At 38.3% G+C, this 19,090-nt stretch overlaps 1 protein-coding gene across 1 annotated transcript in view; it reads left to right on the forward strand.

The window, feature by feature from the left end:
• The window catches only part of STK32C (serine/threonine kinase 32C), a 255,814-nt gene that overhangs the window by 150,613 nt on the left and 86,111 nt on the right, over positions 1–19,090 (forward strand). The window contains exon 2 of the mRNA XM_038411624.2: positions 11,633–11,688. Within this exon, the coding sequence (XP_038267552.1) occupies positions 11,633–11,688 (56 nt within the window). The remainder of the gene's footprint in view (positions 1–11,632; positions 11,689–19,090) is intronic.

Below are 19,090 nucleotides of genomic sequence, written 5' to 3' on the forward strand. Positions count from 1 at the left end.
GAACCTTTGTTTTGGGTTCAGAATGGGTGTGTCTCGTCCTTCATACGAAAACTGCTGTTTCTTTTGCCGAATGCAAACTGCTTCAAATTCGCAAAGTCTATTTCTTCAGCAAACTTGAGAGAATCTACCAGTGTTCTTTTGAACCCTTCATCACTTTGAATTCCTTCAGAATAGTTTTAGTTTGCTGCAGTTTTTGAATAGCAGAATGTATGTTCAAGTTCTTTTCCTGAAGCTGCTTACTAGTGAGGTTAATCTCGAAAAGGATATTATATCACAAATGAGTGAAGTCACAAATTTGAACTCGGAAAGGCCATTTGCAAGAGCTTCTGCATCTGAATGTGCCGTATTGCCAGATGTTCCAGTAAAGACAGTATCATCAGAAATTTTATTAGGGTATCACAAATGTTTTCAAGTTCATAGTGAAGAGACTTCAAAGCATCAATGCGACTCTCCCATCTTGTCTGACTAAGTGGTTTCACAGTGAGAGAATTCATAGATTCATAGATACTAAGGTCAGAAGGGACCATTCTGATCATCTAGTCCGACCTCCTGCACAGCGCAGGCCACAGAATCTCACCCACCCACTCCTATGAAAAACCTCACCCATGTCTGAGATATTCACATGGCGACTCAGAACCTCCTAACGGTGTTTTGAGCCTGAGAAAAATAAACCCTACATAGCAAATTTAAATTTTTTTCCTAAAATATTATTTATTTTTGCAGTAAATAAAAGATTTGACATATTAATAAATTCTCAGAAATGTAGAGAAATGAATTATAATTCATATTCCCTCTGTATGCGCACAGGAATTTAAATAATGACATCTTTGTTATTTTATATTTTTTTCATCTTTTTCATTTTTTTTCATTTTATTTTTTTTGTAAATTTTGATTTCCTTGAATTTGGTGCCCCATTTAAGTTGGCACCCTAGCTGACTGCCTAGTTTGCCTATATGGATGGGCCGCCCCTGCTTTTAGATGCAAATGGGCAAAACAGAACAGCATTAGATAGTGCGGACTAAAACCCAATGTGCATTTCTAATACATTTTTTTCAGTAGAAATAAAAGGAAAGTGAAATGAAAGAAAGCAAGGGAATTCTTTCACAATGTGGAGCCACCCTGTTACACAAAAATGAAGGCCATACGTTAGATAATTTCCAGCCTATATGAAGGGGAGAGGAGAACAAAAGTCTTATAATTAGAGAGTGTGGTAGGAAGAGAGCCTGAGATATAAGCTCTTGTAGTAGAGGCCTGGTATGAGGCAGGACCTGCTTGCAGAATTTGGCAAAAACAGGGCTGATAATGCAGAAATACACATTTTTAAGAAGTGCTAAGCACAAAGTACTTACGCAAACACATTCTGATATTAAGGATGGTATAAAAACTTTCCCCAAGGATAACAGGAACACACTGACCCCTCCTAAAAGATAAGGGCAGGATGACAGTACATAATAGGAGATGTTTTGATTAAACCAACATGTCAAGGTGATGGGTAATAGCTAGCCACATCAGGGGGACAGTAACTATGACAGAGGCAGTACTAACTTGTTTGTATCAGGATATAAAAATGTATCTCAGAGGGAGTATCTTTGTCCAGCCAAGGGGGGAATGGAAAGTTCCACCATTTACTGAGCTGCATCCATTGTTACAAGCATACATCCTCGTGGAGTCTGTTAGGTGCTATTACCGTGCTTTATCAACAATAAACCTGGCCTGGCGCCTTCGTACCTTAATGGATCTTGTGGTAATTAGGTGGTTAGCTCAAGGTCTGCTGTGCCGACGGTCTGTGCAAAGCTGGGGCAGCACACAGGGAAAACACACACACACAGCCCAACATCTAACCACAGAGTGTATATTGTTATTTGCACAGAGGCCTCTCCAGATGGTGCTCCCTTGCTGGCCCTCTTCTCCACCTCTGTTGAGTGCTTCCAAAACCCTCCTCCTTTCAGGTCACCTCCAATCTCCCCACTCTCCCCACAACTTAAGGTGTTTTCTGGTTCTTCTGTTCTAGGCATGCTCACTCTTCATTCTTGCTAGGCTTTTACTTGATCCTTTTGTCCTTCTTTGTTATACTCTGTTCACTAACATACCTTCCTGATCCTTTTGTAGTCCCTCCCTCAATCTTCCACTGTTTTTTTAGTGGGCCTACTACTTTCTCTTGTAACACTTCTGCAGTTCTTGAATGTCTTTCTGTTTCTCTCTCTCCTTCCACAGAAGTCCACCTTTTCCTCCAGCCTCTCCACACACATCCCTTTCCAATTCTCCATTTCTCCCAACATCCCTGCTCATGCCCTCCTCATTCCTTTCAATCCTATCTCAATCTCTCAGCATCCGTTGTGGCTGCCCTTGTCTCTTTCCATTATCTCTGAGTTATTTCATGACTCTTCTCATCTCATTCCAACACCTCTGGTCCATAAATTCTTCCACTAGCCATCCTCCATCTGGATTCATTCTTGGTCTTCTTCTCTCTGTATTCTTCCACTGGCGTGGGTCAAAGCTTTGGAGAAACAGCCCCCTTTTGAGACCTAGGTAGAAGCAGGTAATTGCTTCTAAGTTATAGCTGTAATTTTTCTATCAATGAATAAAAACTGTTAACATTTTGTGGCAGCACCTCTGTGTTTATTGTGGCCATATAATAATGTTTCTGTATCAATAATTACAATGTTAGGTTTGTTATAGCAATGATTTTTTATCATGTTAACAAACAGTAATATAATATAATCCTAGGTTGAAAAGAGTTATGAATTTACTTTTTTTAAATCAGGTACAGAACTATCTCTGTAAAAAAGAAATTTTGATGGTGTCATGTTGGTCAGTCATATTTTCTATTATAAAACAATAATACCTTATTTTTTTATTGGGTGCTTTTCAGCCAGAAGAATTATCTAACACTTTACAAACTTTCTGTATACAGGAATCAGTCTGCATCCCAGTACAATGTCAAAAATATTGTATCTAATTGCAGCTGTTGGACGAATATACTGTAAGTACTGCCGTCTGAGTGCAATTATCCAAATAGGAATTTAGCCATAATACAGTTTTAAAGAGGACTCTCAGGTCAAATTTGGTTCAACACTTAGATTTTTTAAAGATAAGTTTTTACAAAAACTAAAATCAATAGATTGTTGCCATTATTTTATTTAATAGAGCAAGAATGAGTCATTTTGTAAACAATGATAAACCTCACCCTACGTTATTTACAGCCCAATCATTGCAGCTTTGTGCTGGCAAAGTAGACAGAACATGATACTGACTATGGTATAGGCAGACCCCAAAAATTAATCCAACCAGCTTTTTTTCGTTGTCCAAGCTGAGAGACATGCTTACAGTTAATAATATAAACAGTGAAATCTACATGTGATCTTTAAAATTTTGCCATTTTAAATTTTCCGGAGTGCTATCTGTAATGTAGATTAGAAACTGTGATAGGTTTTCTTTCAATATGGTTTTTAATTTGACAATGTGAAAATTGGGATGGGATATTTAGAGGCAAATTTCCAAATGACTCTCACCCTGGCTTCCATTTGGGTGCATGCAGCTTTATTCACGAAAACATTTGAACACACCTATTTAGCATTGGCAGCTGTTGGCACAACGTAAGATTTTTTTTACAGTGAGATATATTTTAATTGTTTTATTTGTGAGTGGAGAAAAATGTATACTTAGCATCATCTCTTATCTTTCTAGATAGCACAATTGGTTTGAGAAAGTACCATTATGTTAGATCATTTAAAGTGCTTTTTAAGTGCTTTGTGCATATAATTACTCATTACCTACCAAGCATACATTAAGATATACCAAAATATTCACAAAAATTAATCCATATTTAAGATCTGAGTTTTCTTCTTCATTTCCTTTTACTCTTCCCAGAGCCTTCCAGATGGAGTTCATTGGACATTGCATCATGAAAGATTTGTCACATTCTAATTATGGGGGGTTGTGAGCTGCCAAGTTCAAATCTGATCATAACGTGAATGTTTCCAAAATTCTAGGGACTTTGGAAAAGGTAACAAGGCTCAGCCCATTGTCATAAATTGTAACTGGCTGTTGGGCAAGTGCATGGATGGGTTATGGTAAATGCACCAAGCTACTCTTTCCCTCTTTGTGTATCCTGCTCAAAGACCAATCACGACTGCAGTCACTGAACTCAGGGAGGACCAGAGAAACCATAGCTCTGTCCCCTTCCTTCACAGGGGAAGCAGGCTGCACTATTCTAGCTTATGCAGCACACTCATTTTACCAGGTTTCAGAGTAGCAGCTGTGTTAGGCTGTATTCGCAAAAAGAAAAGGAGGACTTGTGGCATCTTGGAGACTAACAAATTTATTTGAGCATAAGCTTTCATGAGCTACAGCTACTATGAAGTGAGCTGTAGCTCACGAAAGCTTATGCTCAAATAAATTTGTTAGTCTCTAAGGTGCCACAAGTACTCCTTTTTTTTGCGAATACAGACTAACACAGCTTCTACTCTGAAACCTGTCATTTCCCCATATTTATTCCCCCCCTCGACCCCCTACTGTTCCTCAGACGTTCTTGTCAACTGCTGGAAATGGCCCACCTTGATTATCACTACAAAAGGTTCCCCCTCCCCCCCCCCCCCGCTCTCCTGCTTGTAATAGCTCACCTGAAGTGATCATTCTCGTTACAGTGTGTATGGTAACACCCATTGTTTCATGTTTTCTATGTATATAAATCTCCCCACTGTATTTTCCACTGAATGCATCCGATGAAGTGAGCTATAGCTCACGAAAGCTTATGCTCAAATAAATTTGTTAGTCTCTAAGGTGCCACAAGTACTCCTTTTCTTTTTACTCATTTTACCAGAACACCAGGCTGCTTGAGAAGGGATTGTATGGCTCTGAGGCACAATCCTTTAAGTAAACGCCTCACTATCCTGTGATGCAAGCAGTGGACAGCTGTCCTAGGTTGACCCAGACATAAAAACTACCTGTAGTGTCCAGACCCAGATATAGGCTGGAACTTTTCCCAAGAGTCCAGGGTTTGTAATCAGGATTGAGGTACATCTCTATCTAGACACTTGAGGCCCAATCCTGTTCCCAACGAAGCCTTGAGATCAAACCCTTGTATTTTTATATGTCCATTAATAGGACCATGGTGGCAATGCTTTATTTTTATCTTGCCACATTTTCAGCTGTTGTATTGTATACATATGGAATAAAACAGAGAAATAAAAATTATGGAGAAACACAGTTCTGAAATATCTGGCATAGGGACTAAAAAGATCTCATATTGTAACTTGAAGCATAATAATCCTGCATAAAAGTTATGTGCGGAAAAAAAATGGTATAAAATGAATTTTAGCTGCTGGCAAAGTGAAGCTGTAAATCCACTAAAAGAAAAGGAGTACTTGTGGCACCTTAGAGACTAACAAATTTATTAGAGCATAAGCTTTCGTGAGCTACAGCTCACATGAAGTGAGCTGTAGCTCACGAAAGCTTATGCTCTAATAAATTTGTTAGTCTCTAAGGTGCCACAAGTACTCCTTTTCTTTTTGCGAATACAGACTAACACGGCTGCTACTCTGAAACCTGTAAATCCACTGTACTTGGTAATATATTGTAGTACATTTTATAAAACAATGAAATCTTAGTTAATAGAGAGCTCACTGCAGCATCTATTGTTGCATCTTTGTCGGGGTAGGGGGAGAACATCAGTTTTTGGTGGATTGCAAAGCGTGAGTTTTAATGACGTTCTAAAGCAGCATAAAAACTGCTGTTCTTCTGCTTTTCATGCATTCCTTGAAATTTAAAGCAAACAGTCTGAACCAAATGAATCAAAATCATGGCATGTTATCCTCAATTATGAATCATAGTTTGTTGTTTGATGCCAGGAAGAATCCCAGGGGAGGATGTTTGTCTCATCTGACAAAAGTGACTGCTTTCTGCCCAGCAATCCCCCACCCACCATCCCCTCACTAAAAGGGACATACTGAAAATGAGCTTTCAGAAAGTCAATAGGCATAATTAACTTAGTTGTTTCATAAGAATCTGACAAAGGATGCCTTGGAACATTTCAACCAAACAAGGTGGCAATTTTATTAACAACTGAATGTCATTATATTATTTTGCTACATTCCATTTTATTTATAAATTATAAAAGTTTTCAGGTCACTCCCTTGGCCCACTTTAGGTTTCTTCAGTGAAACCTCAGGCCAAACCATTATTGTACTTACAGAGAGTATGACTGTCAAAACTATGCCACACTGAAGTCAAAGTAGTGGGTGAATGTGGTCCTGTGACTAGGCAACAGCTGTCATCTTCCTGCTTGTTGGGAGTATGTGTCATGAGATTCTTCACTAGGATTTATTCATGACTCAGGCTAGTACAAATCATCCAAAAATAATAAGGTATTCGAGTGGTTAGTGAAAGGCAGCTTTCTCGTGTCACTTGCAAAAAAGTGCGATCGCCAGAGCATATATAATTGTACTCTGCAAGCTAAGGATTTCTATTTCAGAGATAATCACATATTCTGTAGAAATGTTTTGGCATTTAAAAAAATGTTGCAACTTGCTTTTACCTTATTAGAACCTCAGCTGCCTACCTCTTTTGAAAAGAAGTTGGTGGAACTGAAGAAAAATAAGCAGCCACTCGTATAACTTCAGTTGTACCTGAAGTAAATGGATACTGCATATTTAATTTATTAAATGCAACATTTCTTTACAGATTAGCTCAAGGGCATATGTAGTTGATGTGCATATTTGACGTTATATCTTGACTATGGACTACAATGTGCTGTTAGCTCATTTGTAGTCATGGATATGAAAAAAAAGACTTTTTATATAACTATGCAGTTTCAGACATAAGAATTTTTGTCTTTGTAATAAATAACCATAATATTGCTTCATGAATAAAACTTGCTAGGAATTCCCCAGATCATGAAACCTTGTCCTGTAGTTTAATTGCCAAGAAAACAAATTTACTGTGCTTAAAACATGCTCACTTTAATTGAACATGGTGTATTTCTCATAGACAGAAGTTCATATAATAGTTTTTTCTGTATGTGAAAAATTTAAATCTGTTGTCAAAAACATCTCAAAAATATATGCTAGCTCTTAGAGCTGTAGTCTAGTTGTGTGTTTCAACTAGAATATTTATTAAATATTACTATTTAATACTAAATCAAATCATTGGGTCCTTACTCAGGGCCAGACTGTTCCCTCTAAGTCTAATGGGAAGGGAGCAGGGAAGGAGGTAACTTAGGAATATTCTTCTCTTGTGGCTCCAAATTCCCTCCTGCAAAAGTTAGGGTTTGTCACACTGCAGAAGGAGCAAGGTTCTAGACTTCGTATTTTGCTGCTTTCGTGGATCCACAAGAGGCACAAGGCTTTCTTCATAGAGGCTCTGGGCATGTCCCTTGGTACTGAGCTTTCCCCAGGTCCCTGGAAGTATGGCCAGAGCTTCCTCTAGCTAAGAGACCCTGGATCCTTGCTTACAAAAGGGGTTCTCAGCACAAAGGGGGTTTAGCAAGAAGTTAGTGAACTTTCCCATAGAATCCCAGCAGGTTGCCAGGAAGGATGATACTCCATGGACCTCCCCATCCTGATTTCAGAGAGCCTGCTTCAGGCTCCCACAAAGAGAAGATGCTGCTATAGAGGAGACTGACTCCCTCTCTCTCTCAATACTTTCCTGAAACCTAGGCAAATCAGCGCCTGGCTCAGAATATGTATCCATTTTCATATGTCAAAATCCTACTGAAGTCAATTGGAATTTTTCTGTGAAAGAGCTGAGTGAAGACCTCAGGATTGGGTCATGTAACAATATTTTGTACTTTGGTCCTAATCCAAGAATCTTTTGCAGCCATTGGGCTTTGGATCAGGGCCCTAGAAAGGAAAGACGTTTATTTGGTTTAAGGAACTAGCCAGGGACTCAAGAGATCTGTGTTCAATTCCTGGCTCTTCCACAGTCTTCCTGTGTGACCTTGGGTTCTCAGTTCCCCACTGGTAAAATGGGGATAGTAATACCTCTCCATCTCCCAGGGATTTAGTGATGATACATTTATTAACGTCCAGTGATCAGTGATGACATATCTGCTGAATGGATATCCCTGTGGGACACAATCTATAACATCTTTGTAGATTGTGTTGGGTATACGAAATGCTGTCATACAGGCTGGTTCAATTATAATGGCCCTGAAATATTGAATCTCCTTAATGTCAAGTGATAAGTGCATGCTGCACTCTTAGCTGACCTGCACTCTGGGTCAAAAAAGGCCAGATATAGGTCAGCTTGCAAATGCTCTAACACAGACTCCAGCAAATGCAAAATATGTGGTTTGACTGTAGAGCAGAGGAACTATAGGTCCTTGCTGATAATTATGACTTGAAAGGTTTCTATGAGGTGGTCAAAGCTGTGTATGGGTCTACTCAATCTGCCTTAGCACCATAACAAATGCTGATGATGAATCTGTCATCACAGATCATAATGCGATTCACCAATGGTGGTGTGAACATTTTAGCAAACTACTTAATCATTCATCTATTGTTTCTGAGAAGTCGCTGGGTAATGTCCATAAACTGCCTACATCTTCTACACTTGCCTATCTACCCACACAAGCTGACGTGTTGATAGCTGTTCAAGTAATGAAAAATAATAAATCCCCTGGTCCCAATTCCATTCCAGCTGAGGTTTTCAAACATGGAGGAAATTGTTTCAATTGACAAGCTCTTTGAATTTTTTACATTAAGTTATACTGCCACAACTGAAAGATACCAGCATTGTCACAATATATAAGTGTAAAGGCTCAAAGAGTGACTGTAGTAACTACCATGGTACGTCTTTGCTCTCCGTAGCTGACAAGATTCTTGCACAGATCCTGTTGAACTGACTTGTGACCCAAATAATCAACAACATTCTATCTGAGTCACAGTGTGGCTTTCATGCTCAGCAAGCATGATTTTCATCATTTGACAACTACAGGAAAATTCATAACGTGCTTTTCATCATTCGACAATTACAGGAAAAATGTTGTGAATAGTACCAACATCTTGTTTCTCAATCTAACTAAGGCATTTGATAGGGTCAGCTGCACTGCCCTCTGGAAATTGCTGAGTAAATTTGGATGTCCAGACAAATTTATTAACATCATTCAGCAATTCCATGAAGGCATTGCTGGAAGACCTAGTGCAAACATATATATTCCCAATCATGAATGGGGTGAAGCAGGGATGTGTCCTCGCTGCTAGCCATTTTGGTCTTTTATTTGCTGCGATGCTAGAAGAAACCCTTTGTGATGCTTCAGATGGTGTCTTTATACACTTCTGCACTGGTAGGCTCTTCAGTCTTTCCCATCTACATGCAAATACCAAGGTGATAGGAACAATGATCCAGGAACTGCTCTATGCTGATAATTGTGCCTTGATGGCGCACTCTGAAGCAGCACTACAATTTTTTGCAAACTGCTTTGCTGTGGCACCACATAACTTTGGCCCCACCATCAGCTGATTAAAAACTGAGGTTATATACCAGTCAGCTCGTCAACAACCTTACCAAGACCTGTCAATAAGACTGGAAGGTACCACGCCCTATGCTGTCAGTTTACCTATTTCAACAGCATGTTGAACAATGAAGAAACAGTTGAACATAAATTAAGAAAGCCAGCGCCACATATGGTCACTTCTATCACTTAATCTGGAAGCAACATGGAATCTGTATACAGACAAAAGTCAAAGTCCATGATGTCCTCATCACATTGCTCTACTGGTGTGAAACATGGACTTGTTTTCAATGACACATTAAAAAGCTTGAGAGGTTCTACTTGCAACACCTACAATGATTGCTGGACATCAAATGGCAAGACCATGTTTCCAACACTGAAGTCCTGGTGAAAGCTGGTTTGGTCAGCATCAAGGCTCATTTGGTCTGTGCCCAGTTGAGATGGACTAGCTGTGTAATTCAAATGCCTGAGACCCATCTATCAAAATAAGTTTTATATTCTGAATTAAGCTCTGGCCATCATAAGCGTTGAGGTCAGATTAAATACTTCAAAGTCACCCTGAAAGAAAATTTTCTATTCAACCTTTGAGCAACTGTCGATTGATCATATTGCATGGCAGCACACCATAAGGGTGGGTATCCACAACTTTGAGAAAAATCACGTGGAGCAGCAGGATGCACAGCTCCAACCACAGGAACAATGTGCAGGTCAATCAACACAACTAGGCAAATGGCTCCGTGGCCAGTGGGGTAATGTTGTTCTTCCGGAATTGGTCTATGGAGTCATGCAAAGACTCATTTGTACAAAACTATGATTGTCAACATTGCCCTCGAAATTGAGTTGACCATCATCATCAGAGATAATGTTTGTTAATGTCATTGAGGTATTCAAAATCAATGATACTGGGAGATGTATCATTATTTAGATAGACAGAAGGACTACATAGCACCTTTCATATGAGATTAATTTTTGGAGAAATTAGATCACAGCAGTAATTTAGTAATCATAATTTTATAGTTGCTATGGCTGCTGACTTAGCAACATTGCACTTAAAGTATTAGATTAACACTCTCACCACTCCCCATTATTTTTCATTATGTCTCTGAAATCACTAGTACAGACGAATACAAAAATCCAGAGAACAGAAGTCAATGGCCCATCCTTAACTTGTTGGCTTCTTGATTGAGCAAGTAATAGCCAAACTGGCTGCAGCACTTGCATGCACAGCAATAAGCTCTTCATGTACAAGAACAGCAGCCATCTGTAACTGGATTACAAAAGCAATGGGATATTTTTAGCAGTGGGATTTGTTTGTATTGTGTCCCTGAGCCCTCCCTCCATACAACTCTTAACACACGCATGCGCTCATTCACTGTCTCCTTTTTGTTAGGTTAAGTTTTTGTGTTTTGTGGGTTTTTTTTATTTGTGATACATCAGTTTAATATTGGTATGTAACTTAATGAACTGTTATTTATATATTACTATACATGTCTATAAGTGCCTATCCTCATACTCTGTGGACAGTATCATGAAATCAATTGAGTTTTAATTGTTTTTTAAAATCTCTATATATATTTTAAAAATTTTAAAAATTAAACACACAACCATACTAGAGAGCATTTTCTGTGCAATTTGTAGGTGAAAGTCAAACAACATCAGCTGAGAAAGAGGACTCGGTAAGGGACTGTTCAGAGGCCAGTCCAAGTCACTACAGTACAACACATTCTATGATACCAACACAGATTAGTATCATACTCCACATGTAGTTTCATTAAAATCAACTCCTCATGGAATGAGGTATTGCTCACTATAAGAGTATCAAAGTTGGGTCCTTTTACTTTTGTAGATAGAGGGCATGAGACATCCAGGAACCGGGAGTAAAAGGAACTTTAGGAGTCAGAAACTAGAAGATTCTGGCCATTAACAAGTTATGGGAGACTGAGTCCCTAAAGCAATTACCTTTAAAGCTGATACAAAGGGCCTATCCCACTGGTTTTCTTTAAACAAAAATCTTCTCTGGAACATACTGATCTTTTGTCAAGAACTTGTCCAACTGGTAAAATGTACTTTTTATCAATTACTCATTTCTTTCCCTTTTTTTCTTTTTAAGTTTTTTTTAAAAAGTTGGTAGGAAAATATGTGGAAATGAGAAACTAAAACTCCTTTGTTTTTACTTTGTAGTGAATTTTGACCACTTCCAGATACTCCGAGCAATCGGCAAGGGAAGCTTTGGCAAGGTAAGTTAGAAGTTGAATTTATTCATGAGCTCAGTAAGGTGTGTTGTAACTAAAAACAAATTATGCACAAACTATTTATTGTAGCAAGAATAATAATCCTGAAAGTGAATTTTTCTTGTATGATGGATGAGTGGTAAGTAGAGGTGGGCAAATTTTTAGTCAAGAAAATATTTCATTGACATTGGCACATCTGTAAACTTGTAGCATTTTTGAGATGCTAAGTTTCAAATTTCACACAATTCATTTTTTAACTACTAGAATAACTGAAAATTCCATGGCAAAACTATGTATTATATTTTTTGTTTCCAAGCTGGGTTTGTTGGTTGTGATTGCTCATTATAATCTAGGTATACTTGGTCCTGCCTCAGTCAGGAGGATGGAGTAGATGACTTCTCAAAGTACCTTCCAGCCCTACATTTCTATGACAAGTCCCATGGTACTGCATCTGATTTCTTAATTGGGTGAGCTGACATCATGTGATCAGGAGGGTTCTCAGAAGCCATTTGGTCTCTATTTCTCTGAACAACTAATTGTAGTTAAGGGGGCTGTTTGTTTATTGTTTTGAGAAATAATAAATATAGTATTTGTGGGGCATGTTTAAAAATCAGAACAGCACTAGTATTTGATGCTTGCTTTCTTTCCTAATTTAGATATCTTTGTCATCAAGATAGATAATTGAAGAAGATATATACATTAATTATAAAATATTATAAATAATTGTGTGTGTGTGTGTTCATTCTTTCCTGAACTATTACTGAATTATTACATTTCTGGTGTTGCCTGAATTACATTGACATGAGTTTAGGCCACTGTGCTTCTGTCTTTGATATTTATATTCTGCACAGTTTATTTTTCACCACATGCCATGTGTGTACTTGCATGAAGGGTATCCACCCTCTAACTTTGAGCTGACAGGAGCTTGTTGCAGTGCCATATTTCTTCTGCTGCCTATGTCACATTTAGTTTAGTGTGTCCTAAGGGCAACTTCCCTCTGAAATCTCCTCTGATCAACTGAGGCATCTGCGAACAATTAAGAGCAAAAATAGCAGTGGTTTTAACACACTGGAAAAATTGCCAAATTTGGCTACCACAGCACCACTACATGACCGTTTGCAAGTGTGAAGCTTTGTGCGAAAGGTGAATTTCACAAGCTGGTGTCTTGTGGGTGAGGGCAGGGAAATGGGTCCTTGAAGTTTTGCAAAATATGAAATGTTGAAGTTTTTGCAAAGTACATAACAGATAAGCAAAGAATGCTGCAACACAGTTTTCACCAACTTCACCTTCCCCTAGTAATAACCTAGGAAATAATCAGAGTACTGGCAAGGAAGCTGTTATTCTTTTCTTTTTGTTTTTATGCATCAAATACTGAGGGCCAGATTCTGACTGTCTTATTTTGGTTAGCACTTTACTCCATGAATATCTCCATTGAACTCACTTGGACTATTTGGAATAGAATTAAGTTCTATTTAGTGTGAATAAAGGGATCAGAATATGGCCCTTAAGATGAAACCTGCTGGGCAATCAGTTTTGTTCTCCCTTTATTTGTACCCACCTATTACAATGGTATCTGAGCTCTGCAATATAGGACAAGTACTATATATGAATAACCAGAACTATAATGCTCAATGTATACCAAGCTCTACCCTCCTTGCTAAGTTTCAGTAATGTGGTTAGGTGTTAGGGAACTCTACAGAAGCAAAGATGGGAGGATTTCTCTCCCTGAAGCCCCATGGGTCTCATTTTGCCAATATGGCCATGTTTTCATACAGTTTTTTAAAACTGTATGTTAAAATATTAAAATCTACAGAGTGACAAGCAAGAGGAAGCAATTCGGAATGAAAAAAAGCAACCGTTGCCTTGATGAGACATGACATAACTTGCATAACATTACAGAAGTTATATCGACCCAGCGAAACAAAACAGCCACTATTTTAATGTTTCCCAACAAAAATATTATCTTGTGTTTCCCCTGTGGATACACAGCAACAGGTCATTGACCAACACTGAGAGCTATCAAATTCGTCATTCTGGAACCCTAAGGACCGGATCCACTCACATGGTCTCCTGCTGGATTCATTGTGAGTCCACATGGGATGGGGGCTAGTAATGATGTATCATCATAGTGAACTACTATGTAAATCAGAGAGGAGGTTGTTCTGAAATAAAAACAGACATGTTTTCAGTCATAGGTTAAAAAATAATTAATGTCTCAAGCAGAAAAGAATAAACATGAAGAGGTAAAATGTCACATTTCTAAGATGGCCTTACAAACACTGGAGAATGAATAAAAAACTGTAGAGGGAAGAACCTCTGGTGGTGTAAGTTGTCATAACTCCTTTGAAATCAATGGATCTATGTTAATTTACACCAGTTGAGGATCTGTCCCTAGATTTGTACAAACATTAAGGGAAAGTCCTCTGAAATTTTCAGTGGTTAGGCAGTTGAAGTGCTGTCACTGCTGCTTATGACATTGATCATACCGGAACTTACTGTTACTTTGTGTTTCCTGCAGTCTGCCTGTTGTATCCTCCTGTTGTCTCTTGTCTTATTTTATAAACTTTTCAGGGAAGGGACCATCTTTTTGTTACACAGTGCTCAGCACAGCAGGGCTGGGCCCTTTAGATGATTCTTCAACACAAATAAAAAACGAATAATTAACCAGAGTTTTATGTAAAGTATGTCTTGCTCTCACATACAGTGGGAAAACGAGTGTCCAGAAGGTTAAGAGTGCTTATTAATGTTACAACCAAGGCAATTGAATCCTGTTTAATTAGGTTCCATTTCTCAATCTTGAAAAAATTTTACTTTATTATGGTTGTTTAAACTTTTGGATGCTTATAGCTGATATTTAATTATGGTCTTTGAGAATATATGAAGTTACTTTGTGTTAAGTAAAATAGATCTAATATTTTAAAAATCTCCCCTGCTGTCAGATTTAACCTGCTACACTTAATGTAATTTTCTTAATTATTTAAGGATATATAAAGTGAAAAAGCCTGTTATTAGCTATATAAAACTGTGCCAGAGAAGTGAAGCATGAATGTTTTATTGTTGTGTCTATAACCCTCCTTCACTATTTAATTACTATAGACATAGAGACAATAGAATTTCTATCAAGGCAAAATGACTGAGATAAAGAGATTTATTTTTTTAGTGTGACAGGAGAGGCCTACAATTTACTTTGGGCATAAAGGTCTGAATTCCTTGAACAATATCCTGTCATTTTAAGATGTATTTGGGGTGCTTTGCTAAATAGATAGATTTAATATTTAGATTTCACTTAGTATGTGAATTAGTAACAACTGCAAAATTTAGCAATGTAGCCCCTCAATTTGTTACCAAAGATCAGAGATATGAAGGTGCTGAAATACTTGTACATGCTTTGACCATAAAAGGTATTATAAATGTCCTCTGATGACTCTGTCATGTTATCTTGCATAGAGAACTAGGCAGAACAAAATGTCTACCTTGCAGCCTATAACATGCACAGTGATTTAGATTCATAGGCTCTGGCAGTGTCTTCAGTTCTGCCCCTAAAGAGCACATCAGGTAATGTTGCTAACAGATATTTTTCTTTATAGAGCAATTTACTGATTCTGGAGGCTGGGAACAGCTTAACATCAGTGCCTGCTGCTGTGGTAAATGATGCATTGTGTCCTTAGCTTTCAAATGTAGTTTGCTTTTGTGAAAGCAGTATATGTAGCCCACAATGGGCAATGGAAGTATTCCCCTGATGGAAAAGCACCAAAGAGCTGATGTAATTGGCCCTACTCTGCCCTCTCCAGTAGGCCTCAGCATAGCAGTCTTGCCAGGGCCAGGTACTGTAAGACTGCAATTCATGCTGGCCTTAATGTGCACAGAATGTGGAATAGAAACATCCTGATAACATACACCCCTTTTCTGTAGCCACTCTCTGCTTTACTTAGATTGTAAGATCTCGGGGGCAGAAGCTGTCTTTTTTTGTTCCGTGTTTGTTCAGTACTTAGCACAGTGAGGTCCTGGTCCATGGCTGGGGCTCCTAGGTGCTACGGTAATACAATATAATAATAATAATTATAATTATAACAACAACAAGCTGGTAACAGGGAGGAAGTGTGGCACACAAACACCTGTTATTACTGTATACCATTGCAGGGTCACTTCTGTACTGGGATGACTCTCCTGGAGCCAGGTTTATAGCCACATGACATTAGCAGTTTGCTGCAAACAGCCATCTACACCCAATAATCTGGCCCAGTGTTGTTTATCACTGTTTAACACTAGTTTAGTGTTCCTAAAACTATCTTTAAGAACTACTCAGACAGGAATTTTCACAGCTAGGTGACACTGGATTTTCACTTTCTGGTCATGACACAAATTTTAGACATGGTTTGAATCTCAGATGTGAGGCCATGCTTCACTGTGTGGTTGCATTCCTTAGGGAGTTTTTCAGGCTAAACAGTGATGTGTGCCCTTGTATCTGAATGAGAACGGAACTGTTTCTCTCTATTCAGTGCTTTTTTCATGGGCAATGTGTTCTGGGCAGGTAGCACCTAGACTTTGCCAGTAAAGGGTTGCATTGACAACTTGCCTAGAACCTGAGGGCTGAACCTTTAGAATTTGCATTACATGAAGCAGATCATTTCTGGATATGAAGGTGTGACCCATGGAGATTATGAGTTCTAACATACAACATGACCCTCAGAGGCTACAGGGCAAATTCTGATTTCAGCTATCCCAGTGGAAATCTGGATCACTCCTCTCACTACAGTGGAGTTAACTCCATGTTTATACTGGTGTAACTGAGATCAAAGTCTGGCCCTACAAGTACCAACACATAGTGATCTATCTTGATCTAAGCATCTTTGCACTTGTATCAAGAGAGAGGACCATGTTGAATGGTGGCTGTGAGTTGCTTTGTAGAACTCTAGAGGTCTCACTTAGCCAATAGGTCATGCTTTGGCTAGACCAGCTCTGAGCAGGTAATAGAATGAGTGCATTTGTTTATTGAGTTGGTTGTAAATATTCTGGGTATGGTAGAAAATGAAGGAGCCAGGCTGCAGTTCAGAGGCTCCAAAAGGCTATTATTCAGTTCAGAAAACTGAAGAAAAGGTTTGGGACTTTGTAGCAATGGGACAAAAATGAGTGGGTAAAATACAATTAGATATCAGTTCTCTGAGCAGCAGTGAAAAGAGGATGTACTAAATAATATATGTTGGTTTGCAGCTATAATACTCTTCACCAAGAAACCAGGCGAAGAGGGAAGGAAGAGCGTTGTCTATTTTGAAAACATAATTAGGTCACAGCTGATGGTTTTTTAAAAGTGTTTTTGACAAACATGCATCTAGTCCTGGACATTAATTCGTGGATTTAAAATTAAAAACATGAATGCTCTGCTAATCCAAAAGATGAAAGTAAAAGCTCCAAATATCTTGGAATGTTAGGATCCCAATGTATAATCTATTTGTGAGTCATTGAATGGGTTTTGGCTTAATTGTATGACTTCTGTTTCCAGAAGGACTGTGTAACCTTTAATTCAACATCCCAAAATGTGGGATAGTGAAACAAAATCTGCAGGGACAGGCAGCAGTATATGCCAGCATTGGTTCCCACCAGCAAAGTGTGGGCCAGTCTGTTATTAGTAAAAGTTGATTTTTACTGAATAGAGAAGTTAAAAGAACTAATGAAAGAATGTTAAGAAGTACAGTGTATTCAAGGTACTTATTAATGCAGTCAAGGCAGAAAATAGGGGAGGGAAAAACACTCAAGCTACAAATTTACATAACAATAATTTTAAAGTGGAAGGGTGGGTCAGTATCAGAGAGAGAACAGAAATTTGGGGAGGAGGCCAATCTGTTATTTCAAGGTCAGTTTCCTATCTTGTGATTTGCAATCACCTTATATGAGAACTAACTTGAATTCTTAAACCAAGTGATACATACATACAGGAGCAGTGGAAAAAAAGGCAAAAGATTTAGTTAAATTTTGGTGGGAGGAAGAAAATGGCTTAATTTAAAATAAAGAGTTTGCGGGTGACGTGGAATGGAAAAAGACTTGGAGATGCTGGGAAGCATGAATCTTCCATCTGTTTTAGGTCTGGAAGCCATCAGTGCAACATTAACCTTTTATACTATATATTTCCTTATTACACACATGCTTCGTCATGCACGAGGCTTGCATGACCACATACTTGCTACACTTTTTCATGTACATTGTAACTGCCCTAGTGGTGGTGGTGGTGATGGGGACGGTAAAAGAATCATATTTAGCTCTTAGGCACAGTTCGCATGAGGAGACCTCACCCTCTGTTCTGAATCTAACCCCCTCCAAAGAAACAGAGATTGATTCTGACATGCAGTGACACTAAGCATTGTAAAAGTAATTAATCATACTTAAAATGCAATAAAATAAAATAAAAATGTTATCCCCAGGCAATACCATTTTGACTTTTGTGGAGCGACTCATAGGAGCTTCCTTTTTTAGCTTTCCTTGTTCAAAGGAAAAATAAGTCAAACCTAGAGCAGCATATCAGCCATCAAAGTTTTATATGTATTTTTAACAACATGCTGTGTTGATTCATATGTCATCTTTCTTAATAATTATTTCAATATGCTTAATTGCCCAAGATACAGAGCAAAGCTATTTTACATGAAAATATTTTTCAGTTCTAATATGTATTTATGTACCTTGTAGAACTACCCACCCCCTAGATCTTATATTTAAAGAGTGATATCATTATACTTATTTCTCTTTAACTATGTCTTGTATTTTATGCAATGCATGTGCTAATATGTGAACTGTGCTTCAGTTCATGTGATATCATGTGAGGCAGTGTTGTCTAGTGATAGTGCCTTGAGCTGGGCATCTGATGACCAGTTCTCTATTTCCAGTTCTCTCACTAACCTGTGCAACTTTGGGAAAGTCACTTCACCCCTTGGTGCCTCTGCCTTTGTCTCTTTCTCTGGAGACTGTGAGCTCTTCAGTGGAAGGGCTGTGTGTACTGGGCAAAGCACAAGAGGGCCCAAAAATGTCCCTTCTTTTGAAGAGTGGAGGACCTGATATACTTAGGTCAAATGTGGTCATTCTCATCACCTTTGTGATATTTGCTGAGGATGAGTTTGGTTGTCCTTAGTCGATCCGTGATCATGAATCGATCCATGATCATGCATAAGGTCATAGTTACTGAAATTGTCATATTTAAATTTACAATGTGTCTTGCCATAGATTTTAAATAACAAAAATAGCCTAAATTACATTCTTTTAATATATGCATAATACATTTTATGTAGCAGATGTATACCAAATCGATTTCTTTCTCACAGACTCTCCTCTGAGCAGATTGGCATTCAGACACCACCTTCAGAGTAAGCAAATACATTGGTACCAATGAAAGGATTGTTAGAATTGAATATGAGGCAGTGAC

Source organism: Dermochelys coriacea, chromosome 7 (assembly GCF_009764565.3).
Source record: "Dermochelys coriacea isolate rDerCor1 chromosome 7, rDerCor1.pri.v4, whole genome shotgun sequence".
In the NCBI taxonomy this organism is placed as follows: domain Eukaryota; kingdom Metazoa; phylum Chordata; order Testudines; family Dermochelyidae; genus Dermochelys; species Dermochelys coriacea.